Below are 11,988 nucleotides of genomic sequence, written 5' to 3'. Positions count from 1 at the left end.
AAGAGTGAACTTGTAGAGTGGAGGCGAGTTCTCCACATACCACCAGTGCTCACCACACGTGTGTGTGTTTGTTCAGGCAAATCCACGAGAGTTTGAAGTGAGCAGTAAATGGTTATGTGTCCAGAAAAGTGCCTGTTAGTGGATGTTCTGTCAAGTGACAGATAAAGACCTGGCTCCTCTTCCTCTTTTACTATTGGTGTGGCCTCTGGCAGGTCATATATTGAATTGGGGGGGAGATAATGTAACGTTTTATAACTGAGTTTTCAAAAATTGTTTATGCCGAGGGTCTACTGCATGTAGCAACGTTAAACTGAAGCAGAAGTGCATGACGATGTGTGTAAAGTCTAGTCAACCGTGTGTATTTTCCGGGCAAATCATGCTGTGATTCACCAAAACCATTTAATGTTCTATTGCGAAATGCTTGCTTACAAGAGATCTTTTGTTCTGCAGGCTTCAGATTTTTTCACCGTTTATGATTTTTGTCTATATGAAAATGTAAAATGATAACATTTAATAAAATACATACACCATTAGTTACTTAGTGTCTGTTTTCATCTTGTCACTTTAGTCTTCAGAGTATTTTAAGCAGAATGCTCTTTGCAGCTATTAAAATTAAGAAAAACACGGTTATTTTTAATTTGGTTCATACAGAGCTGTTTTTTACCTTTTGGTGAGATACTACCTGTCAGTTGGTTTGGTTTTCTTAACGTTTAGACTAAATAGGTTCATCGGTGAGTCAACCTTTGTGAGATCCGTGTAACTTTCCGAAAGCTTGGCAAAGCCTGTTTACCGAAAACCTACAAAATGAGACAGTTGGGACTAACTATAATACATTGAGTTGTTTCTTTGACTGTTCATTGTAGGTGCCTGCATTTCTCCTACTTGTTGAAATCATCCTTCAGTCTTGGCAGCAAAATCTTCAGCTTACTGCTAATTGTTTTCCTTCTGTTTGTTAGAGAGGTACTTGGAATTTATGTAGTCATGGCTATACTGAGGTTTTTCCCACTAAGCAGGATAAACACCCCTCTAGTTTCACACTTACTAGGTTTGAAGACTGAATCAGATCATCTTAAGAGGAAAATTTAGTCTCTTTCTCTCCATTCCTTTTTCGGGGGTAGAGAGAGAAAGGAACGTGGAAGCAAGGAGGAGGGGAGGGAGGAAATAACAGTGACAGAGAGAAATGTGAAGTGAATTCTGGTTGGATTTCCACCCCTCCCCTCAACAAGCTAAAATTTTACCAGCTTCAAATTTCATGTATGTCTCCGAGGTACAAGGGAGTTCTCATATTTTAAACTGAAATAAAGATTTGTTCTGTGATTATTATTTTTTTTTAACAATTCTCTTTTTAACCAAGATTTGAGCTATCTGTAATGGAGTAGCAGTTGCATAAGCTTTGAAAGTTCGTATCCCATTTGTATGCTAATGCCTCTTCAAGTCAGATTTCTCTTCAGCGCTGGGCATAAAAACAAAGTACTGCAATCACTTGCTGATCAAAATGACTTAGGAATATGTATTTTCTCAGGTTAACCTTGGGCAAAATATTTTTGGCATCACAGCATTCATTTACATGGACTTCTGAGTGCTTTTAAAGTATAGCCTTTTATAACTCAGGGGTTTTGAGTTTGGTTATTTATGTAAAGTGTACAGGTGTGTTGTTCTCTTGTAACTTTGCATTTGAAATCTTTAGGAAATGGGGCAAGTGCAGTAATTTTCTTGGTCTTTGATACGGTATCAGCTGTCGGAGTTTGTGGAATTCAGTATTTTCCTAAACTTCCCTACGCAGTTGTTACATGTTAATTAGTTTATATCTGTACTGTGCTGTGAAGTGTTGTTATTCTTTAATTAAAAAATGGGTAGAGATCACCGCGTTTAAATGGATGCAGATAATTCGCAATACATTCAAAGCGATTCATCCAATAACCCTGCTGCCACAGTCTGTCTTGTATTTTTAATTACCCCGTTATTCTACCGGATGCCAAGATCTGGGGTTTGCATCTTGTCCCTGAAGGAGGAGGACATCCCAGCACCTGCCGTCTGGCCAGCCGTCCTTACCCCTTCGCACCAGCTACCCCGGGTAACCCTTGTTGACTCTATTTAACCCGTGCAGCTTTCACGGTTCGGGTACGCTTTGGAGACAGGTAGTGGGGTTCCTGCAGGCGATGCTGAACGCTGGTTTCACCCTCCCCAAAACTTCTTGGTTGACATCAGACCAGCTTCACGGAGATGCAGCAGGTGCTCACACCCCTCACGGATGTGTTCCATGGAAAATGGGAGAGAGAATCGAATCTCCATTTGGAGGAGCCTCTTCCTTTCTGTGAACTGTAACAAGAAACCCAGACCAATTAGAGACTTCGCAAATTATCCTTGCTAAGTGCCTGAGGTTGAGCAGCATGAATCAAAGCCTTTGTGCCAGAAATTAGCTTAGTGCAGCTAACAGTTACGGCTTGTGTCGGTCTGTCTTCTGTTCTCCTAATGACGAGGTTTCCACTTTATTACAACTTCCAGTATGATTTTGATTAGTAGATTGAAAAATTAATTGTAGGTAATGAAAAGGAGAATAAAGTCTTTGTGTTAACCCTTAATAAAACTTTTGCAACAGTCTGATGTATTGCAAAATTATTTGGAAAATTCAAACTCTGTGTGTAGTCACTGCTAGCCCTGACGGTGATTCAGATGTCGTTGCAGTTGCTTCCAAAGTATAAATACACAAGGAAAATTTTATCATGTTGGGATGTTCCTTATGTTTTAAAAGTGTTTTTTTAAGATACTCCAAAAGTGAGTCTCTTGATGCAGGTGTCCTTCCTGTGTACTTTATCGCAGCTCCAAATGGGAGTATATTTAACATTTGAAAAAATGCCTGTTAGTCACAGCCCAAGATAATTTGTTTTCTCTTGTCCGGTTTCCGAAGTTTTCTGTGAAGATTATTAGCAGATGAAATTCTGCACGCTTGGGAATAATCCCTCTCTGATCCTTGCATACAGAGCGAGCTAGCTAGCCAACATGCCAGAAAGAGGTCAGAACGCATGGCTTGCAAAGCAAGAAGCGTATGACCTTTCCGTTGTAATAATTAATATCAACAATCATGGTTCTTAACGCTTAAATTGGGTCAAAAATGTTGTATCGTATACTGTTCAATGTTTTCATAGAAAGCCAATTTCTGTACCTTTTGCCAGATAAAGATTTCCAAGCTTTACTTTTTGAAAAGCTGTTTTAATTTTTATCCCCCAGGTTTCCAGGTTGGTTGTAGGGGAGGAGCAGAGCAAGGAGGGAGCAGTCAATGATGCTGCTCGGAGCTCAGGCCTGGGTCAAGGGACGGGTTTGGTGTTCTTTGGCCATGCTGTCCTCTAGCCGGGGGAAAGCGAACACAAGGGCAGGTGACAAAGAACTGGAGGCAGAGGGAGAAATCGGGGATCGTCAGCAAAGGTCCTTTTTACTCCAAATGTACTATTTGCTTCAAACTTGTAAAAATGTAATGTTTTGCACTTTTCAGAATACGTGATGTCTCTAAGAAAGAACAACACTGTTGGCCACCGTGTCTTGCAAATTAATACAGGTTGCTCAGATGCAGATTGGGGGAAAATATGAGAGAGTAAATAGATTTTTCATGTTGCTTTTGAATAGTGCTTTTTCTTTTTTCCCTTTGATCTCGAGTCAGTAGGAAGCCCATTTTCCCATAAATACACGTGACCCTGTTTGGTGTGTGCTTGCGGGGTTATGTGCGGGTGGAGCTGGTATTCTCTATGGACTTAAAAAGGGAGTGTAGGGTTTTTGAATGAACTAATCGGGAATCATTCTAGAAGAAAATGGAATAACTGAAATAATTTTAGTCTTCTGGTACAGTCAAAGTATGCTCTACCTTTTTATCAGCTGACGCTTTTTTTTTTTTCCTTTTTTTCTTCCGGTTTAAAGAATTGTAGTAAAATTCAGCTGATGTGGCTTCTAGACGGACAATGTGCCCGGCTGGCTAAAGCGATCACTGATAAGCAAATCTACTCTGAAATCTGTTTTGAATACTGGCTTCTTCACACCACCTTGGCGGGAAGTTAGGCTTTGGTGAGAAGTACCTGCTCATCTTTGCCACGCTTACAAATTTTCTTATCAGTGCTGAGTGCTCGGCAATGTAGAATGGTAAGGTGATGCGAAGCACTTCAAGGTGTGTATGAAAATGAGATTAAAAGATAGGACAAGGTTTGTTGGTTCTATTCGTTGCTTTTTCCAAGAGACGGCTCCGTAAATGCGTTGCCATGTAGATGAAAAGTTATTTATAACATGAGCCTTACAAGAAGCCAGTGAGCTGCATGCTGCTTTAGCTGTCTGGATATATTGTTTGAAAAAATCTGGGCTAGGCCGTCAAGTAAAGATGCTTTGTTTGATTTTTCTTGTAAACCAGTTCCACCAAGTGTGAGAGCCAGTTTTATGTTAAAGTCTAGCTGGTGGTTTCGGGGAAGCAGATGTTGAAGTAGCTCGCGCGCTCGGAAATATGTCAACGTTTTGTGTGCTGCTATTTCCATGGAAACAAGTATTGGCTCAGCAGAAACGGCGTAGGGATTTCAAAATTACATTTTAAAAAACAAAATCAAGATAGGTTAGTCATTCTTATTTTTAGTCATAAACACCGATAGTGGTGCTGAACAGAACCTGTCTTTTGAATATATTGGGTATAGTCATGCGAATCGGCAGATCAGTGATTAATATTTTAAATTAATGTTTTTACGAAGTGAGCTAGCGTTTGATAGACCTTTATTAGAAAAACATGCATTTATTCCATCTTGTTTGGCAGATGCTCTTCTAGGTACTTGAAGGCACTCAGTTTTATTGCTCCTTCAGCCCTCCACCTTCCTCAGAAGAGGTGAAATAAGTATTGGATGAGAGCTACAGAGTTCAGGTAGCTGGCAAACTACACTTGCTTTAAAAAATAGAAAGTGGCTCAGGAAACACAGAACTGGTAATTTGTGAGTTTGTAATCCTTAGCAGCATGTAAAAATGAAGCAAGCCCCATTTTTGGGGGCTACTTTTTTTCTCTTGGGACCTTTGCTTTAGGAATGGGCTCCTTACAGCCAAAGTAGTTACCCCAGTTCAGCATCACTACAGCGTGAAACAACAGGATTGACCGAGCGGGACTTGTCACTTCCCAGGATATTGTACAAAGAACAAATCTGACATGAAGTTGAGGACGAGGAATTCCTGAAAAATGAAGATGCCTCTATTTGTTGTCGTGCATCTCCAGCTCAGTCGTTACTCAGACACTTGTGTTCCAGCCGAAGCAGGGGTTCGGTGCCTTGCTCCCCTGTGAAGGTGACAGCCCCGGTGCTCTGGAGCAGTGGGCGAGGAGGAGCTGCCAGGCAAGGCAGGGCTGTGAGGGAAGAACCCGGTGTGAGGGAGAGACTGCTGGCACTCTGGGAGGAGGAGGAGGAGGAGGAGGAGGGCAGCAAGGAAAAACCGAAGGCCTGAAGGAGAACGGGGAAGGAGAAGGTGGCAGGGACTGAGCGGTGGGGTGGAGGAAGCAGCAGGAGCTGCGTTTGTGCAAGGGGAGATGGCTCAGAACAGGGTTACAAGGCCACCTACAAACAAAACAAAGCACAAAAAAAACCCAAAACGTTTCTCTAAAAACACTGGTGGTTTCCCAAAAGAACACAGACTTTTTTTTTACTAAAGTGGAATTTGTTTGACAGAACAATTCCCCTTTAGAAATAAAATTCTTTAAACATTGGATCACTAAATAACGAAGGGTAAAGTGCTTAGTGACCTAAATTAGATTCCTTAAAAGGATACCCACTAAGATCAAACTGTGTTTCTCTATGGGCTATACTTAAGCCAAGTATTTTCCCAAAATACAGCAGCAGAGCAAGCCTGCAGCTCACGTGTACGGTTCGCTGTCTGCATCCCCCCGTGCTGTTCCGCAGGGAAGGGGTGGCGTTTGCCTGTCGTCAGAACCACACCGAGTGCTGCCGGCGTATCGTCGGAGCCGCTCGTTCTGCCGAGGAGGCACCAACCAAACAAGGAGAGAGATTTTTCTTCCGAGACAGACACTCGTGCGTCTCCTTCATAACCCTCCGTTTCCCCCTTCCCTGGCTGATGATGAAATAAGCCATAAAACTGTGAGTATCAATTTCTCAAGGAAGAGAACAGAAAAACGCAAGAAGTAAGCGTACCAGTTGAGACCAAATATTAATCCGGGCTGGTATCTGGCCATTTTACTGTCGTCTTCAAATAGTAGGAAAAACCGGAATTTTTCTCACCTTGCCTAACCAGGTGTAACCTGTAAGGCGGGTGCAGACTTAGGGGTGTTTGCGGGGAAAGGGCGATGCAGAGCACTTCGTTACCTTCCCGCCGCTGCGGCTCTTGCGTGCCAAGTCCTTTGTCGCAGACGTACGGTTGGTGCCACCTCGTCGATTTACCAAAGCCGAGCCCAGGGCAGGCGCAGATGAGGGCGAGGTGGGGCTGCATGGTGGGCTGACTGGGGTCCCTCCCACACCAGTTCATGGCCCGAGTGAGTAACCAGTACAGCCATTAAAGGGTAAGGGTTTAGCCAGGCATTGAAAGGTAGGATGAATGTTTTAATTTTTACCATCTGTAGACCTAAAGAAACTTAACATGGGACTATTCTAAATAGAAAGTAAGAGCCTGTGCCATACAAGAAAACAACAAGAAAGGTTGTATGTAATAAGGAATTGATTATGCAAGTAATAGTTACAGCAAGGCTACAATTATAAAACTCACCCATTTCCCAACATCAGCTATCTAGAGATTTTGTCTAGAAATGCCAGATAGTGTCATTCTGTGTCACATACAGAAGTAACCGGGTTACGGGGAAATCGGAATGAACAGAAACAGGTTGTGGAATCCTTCGTATCCTTGACCGTCTCACTGGAGGCGGTAAACACAGTGACATGGGCCCTGAGCACTGGCGGAGCGTGCTGCTTTTGATACAGAAAGGGGTTTTTGGTCTGGTGTTTTCAAAAGCACCACGCTTGTACAGATTCAAAGAAATAACATGAAATGGTTTCATATTCCAGAAGACACAAAGCTAAAATAAAATTTGGTGGTGTACCTCCCCATCACGTCACTGGGACGGAAGGGTAGCACCAGGCTGTCAGCGTACGGTCGCAAGATCTACCAAAACCTGATGCGGGTGTGAGCAGCAGCAGCTATTCCTCGCTGTAAACCTCCTTCATGTGTTTTCTAACAACAGAAAGTTGCTGACCCCTGTGGCGGAGCACAGACGGAGGCATTGATCAAAGGGCAGCCTGTTTGTTGTAAACTCACCTCGTACACCTTCTCCGTCACTTGTTTGTTTGCCCAAAAGCATCGCAGGCTCGAAGGGGCAGCAGCAGCAGGTCCAGGACTACCAAAGCAGCTTTTATTCGGTGCCAGAGGTTGCACCATGACAGACTGAAAGAAGACTTTCTCCGGTAGGTACGATACTGCCGAGTTCTTCGCAGACCCATAAAGGCAGCTCCAAAAATGTGCTGCCTGTGATTGCAGGGGTACGGGAGCTGAAGCAGACCTTCGGCTGGGGAACACCCAGGGAGCACCCGCTGGGGCACGGAGCGAGTTCCTTGTCCCAGTCGCTGCCCCCACAGCTGGAACTGCTGCCAGTATGTCAAAACACCTCGACTTCTCTGATGCCCTAAGTTAATCCAGTTGTAAAAAGTCACAAGAAGAAGAAAAGCCAGAAGCCTCACATAGTTTAAACAACTTAATTTATTAGAACCCATAAATGTTGCTTTCATTAGAAGACTCAAGTTAACACCTAGTTCGGGGTGAAATTACATTTTAAGACAAACAAAAAAAATCATAGTGCTTAAATACAGTATTTACTGAAGACTGCTATTCTTAGAATCCTGGCACAAGTCGATACTCATTGTGTGGTATTAGTACGGTATCTAATTCTGAGCAGGTTCAGCATTTTATTTTCAACTGCAAGTACATCACACCATGCAAAGGGCTATTCCCCGCCTCTGCCTCCCAGAAGTACGGAATGAAGAGCTCAAGCCTTAAACAAAAAACCCCTTGAGATGAATTGCTAGAAGCTGACATTTTTATTTCTTGTATATTTAAGACTGATCGGTAGAAGGTCCTAGTAGCCAAAAAAAGAACAAAAATAATCATATGACCGTTGAAATTTATTTAAAAGGTTCACTGAATTGGCATCGAGCAAACCTTAACTGTTACTTCAAATTGGAACCTGAGTACAGAGAGAAAGTACAATCACCCATGTCATAGGCCCTACAATTTCTGCTCACGGTAGCCCTTTTGGAGAAGCAGGTTGGGTCAATAACCTTAATTTCCACCACTGTAGATCAACAGAATCATTTCCATAAAAGTCAGAAAGTGCTTAAACACAGAATACAAAAAGTACCTAACTTACAAACCTTCCGATATAGAAAATCAAAACGTGGGACATGGCAGATGTCTAGAGATCTGTATCAAAGTATTAAACGGTAAATTAACTTGAGTGACCGTGACACATGATGGACGCTCTTGAGACAGTAAAACAGCGCGCACAACGTATTTACCGAGGGTCAGCGTTGTTCCTCCCGTTAAGGTCCCTACAGAGCTGATGCGGACTTGCCTGTTTCTCACTAACGCCCTTGCTCGCTTTAACACATACACAAAGACTTCCTACAAGCTGTACTGAATTATTTATATTACCTTTTAAAATAAGCTATTAGTTACACAACTCTTTTAGGATGTATCAAATTATTAAAGTTCTATTATCGCCCATTTCCAGCTCTAGCTGTGAGATTTGGTCATTGTACACGAGAATTAGGATGGTACTTGCTTCCAAAGGCTGCCATAGCCTTTCCTCAGTTACATTACGGAAGGAGCAGTTTTTTAAACATTCAGTTTTCATTCTCAACTGATAGCTCACCTGCAAAATACAAAAACACAGCACTCGTGAGAAAAGCAGGAGTAGTTTTGCTCATACAGGTGTTACTGTAGAAAAGGAGTCCTTTGGCTGTACATCATTTCCACAGTGTATTTGTTACATGAGATACAAACTGTACAAGTTCTCCAGTTTACAAAGTTTTCTAAATTGCAGAAACAATTCAGCCCGTATTTATAATATTGGTTTTAAATGTAAAGATTATTACAGATAAGGTACAGTCTAAGTAATTGGCTCAATGTAACAACAGAAATGTAGTTTTAATACAATTTGCAATAGTACAACTATGTACATATGTACAGAACTGTTTCCTTCTGTTACTTCGCTGACTTTGAGTATACTTGACACTTGATTATCAGCTTCCTTTAAAGTAAGAAACACTGAAGTAAAAATGGTTCAGTTTTGCAGCACTTCGAGTTCCTCAGTTGAGATCTCTTCTCATCCACATTTCCTGCTTAATCCAGGCCTTTAAAGAACACCGTCACTGAAGCGTGGCTTGCCGTAATCGACGAGGTCATTTTGTAGATCTCTTTCTTCATCATCTGCAGTTAAAACAGTCAGATCAAATCTGATGTGATACTACTGAAAAAAAATATATATTTAAACATACTTTCCCAGACCATGCTGCTAACGCACACATCCACACGGACTGGCCTCGTCTGCTCACGGGAATGGAGTCATTGGGGAAAACACGGAGAAGGCATACGGGCCTGCGCTTACGAGTCCAGCTGTCAGCACTCCGGGACGGTATCTTGGGCTTTATTGCAGCCGGGTTTCAGACACTTACTGACTTAAGAGACCGGAGAACTAGTTAAACTTACTAGTGTAATTTGCGAATCTTCCTATAAGGATTTCAAACTCTCCCACTAAACCCAGCTACAAAGGCAGCTACTTTGGGACGTTACATTGCCATTTTTTAACCCGTTCTCAAGCTACCACATTGCAAGATTTTACAGAGGCTGGGCAGCTCATGGGACTGGCAGAGGGGAGCCACTATGACCCCCTCCAGGCTAAGGCAATGCTTTTTCCACCTGCTTCTCAGATCTGAAAGACGGTATCTGCCACACAAATGTGGCACGGCACATTTTTCACTGATGGGATTTTTTACTAATGCTGGAATTGACCTTGCTGTTGACGTTTTCACATCATCCTGCTGTCTCGTATCTCAGCCTTGAGGGTAAAATTTGAAGAGAGACTTTTAAAAACGTAAGAGGCAGCTCTCAACCTTTTCCAGCCTCTCAGCGATGGAGATCCCTGTTCTCTCTCTCTCAGCGCTGCTGAAGAATCAACGACACATTTTTCACCGCTGCTCCTCACAGCCGAACAGAACCCATCGAGCCAGGCTCCTGCGGGAGAAACACCCAGCCCCTCGCTGCCCGCACCTCCTGGCGGGGCACAGAGGAGCCGGGGCCGCGGGCAGGGCAGGGACGGCACGGGGCAAGCGGCCACTTCAGGCACACCACAGCTTTCCCAGCTGCCTTTCGTTCGTCTTTACAATGGATTTACACCTTCGTCCTTGACTGGAAGGATGAAGAGGTTTTATCTTGTCTTTCAGATCCAGGAGGAGTGCCTCCTTCCACCACTCTACCCTGTCCTACCTCTTGACTTCTACTCCTTGGGGTTTGGTTTTTCAGCCTCATGAAAAAAAATCATAAAATTAAAAAAAACAACCCCAAACTTGTGCATCCTCAGTATAACCATTTACTGTAGCACGTGCAAAAAAATCCATCACGAAAAAGCACATCCAGTATTTTTTTTCAAGTGATGTTTTAAAATATATTATCCTATTCCGCATTCTGCCTGCCATAATTCAGATCTCTCCTGTGGGGATCCCCAGCCTTCTTCCCCCAGTAAGTGGAAAAGCCCTAAAACTTCAGGTTGTTGCAATTCATGAGCTTCTCCTGCATTTCAAAGCTGTGTTCCTTTATATTCAGGGAGGATGCTTGTTCACAGGGATGGAAAGCACAGTTTACATTTACTAGGCTTTTACTAGACGATAAGCTGTCTGCAGCTCTTCAGCACTTTCACAACAATTCTTCACCAGCCTGCAAGCGGGGCAGGCACCCGATGGTAACCTACTCCCAACAGCAAAGCCTGAAGTTTCTCGACATGACACATGCTTTTGTTTGGTAAGAAACTACTAATACAGCATGTGGATATCACTTGATTTATATAATCCCCCACCATCCAGCCACCACAAAAACATATTTACTGTAGTAGAAGCCAACCTCTTTTAAACAGCACCTTGCATCTCAAGCAGGTGGACCGAGAGAAGGAATGCCAGATTGGATACTGACATCCACATCAGCGTACCTCCCAAATTTGTGTGTTTTCCTCTGATAATTTCAGTCTAAGGCCCACACATTTCTAGTGAAATTTGTGTGTTTTCCTCTGATAATTTCAATCTAAGGCCCACACATTTCTAGTAGCAACAGAAAAACAGGTTTAATTAAATTGCTTTGTTTGCACATGCCACATGCTTTGTTCTAGCCTGACGCAAAACCATGTGATGTTTTTCTAATAGTTTTTAGGCAGAAAATCATTTTTCCCCCCCTCTCTCACAATTAGAACCACCCTCCCTCCAAACCCCCACAATTTGACCCTCTCCTGGCCTGCAAACAAAAAGACTAAAGCAGACACTTTTTCTAAAATGCTACTTCTGGAAGTACCACTTGCCACGCTGTTATGACTTGTATCTCAAAGCAGGTCAATGAGTTATTAGGAAACAACATAGCAAAGGGCTTGGAAAATTAAGTTTGAGGTAGTAACATAGGCTGCTCAGAGTATTCTTCATTAAACGGCTTCCAGAAGTCACTCTGTAATCTTTACTACCAGATATTAAATCCATGATGTCTATACAGATATACAGAGGGGTTCATTTTTGCCAAGTCCAAATTTAAAGCCCCCAGAGCAGTGAATGACAGGTACCACCTCTAAATGGGAAGCAGTTTTATGAGGCCACTTTCAGTTAGAGCTCTTATTTTTTTCAAATATCACTTGCACAGCAAGCTACATAAGCACAATCTCTATGGTTTTTGACAATTTTCCAGCACTTACTACCATATCGTACCCACCCTTTCCTAAGTGTCATACAGGAA

The 11,988-nt window shown here is 42.7% G+C and overlaps 1 protein-coding gene across 1 annotated transcript in view; it reads right to left on the bottom strand.

Annotated features, from left to right (window-relative positions):
• Window positions 1-8,823: 8,823 nt before the first annotated feature.
• The window catches only part of CASC4 (cancer susceptibility candidate 4), a 17,185-nt gene continuing 14,020 nt past the window's right edge, over window positions 8,824-11,988 (bottom strand). The window contains exon 9 of the mRNA XM_009695902.1: window positions 8,824-9,432. Within this exon, the coding sequence (XP_009694204.1) occupies window positions 9,359-9,432 (74 nt within the window). The 3' untranslated portion in view covers window positions 8,824-9,358. The remainder of the gene's footprint in view (window positions 9,433-11,988) is intronic.

This window comes from Cariama cristata, unplaced genomic scaffold, assembly GCF_000690535.1.
Source record: "Cariama cristata isolate BGI_N322 unplaced genomic scaffold, ASM69053v1 scaffold4392, whole genome shotgun sequence".
In the NCBI taxonomy this organism is placed as follows: Eukaryota; Metazoa; Chordata; class Aves; order Cariamiformes; family Cariamidae; genus Cariama; species Cariama cristata.
This window is presented reverse-complemented; position numbering and strand designations above follow the sequence as displayed.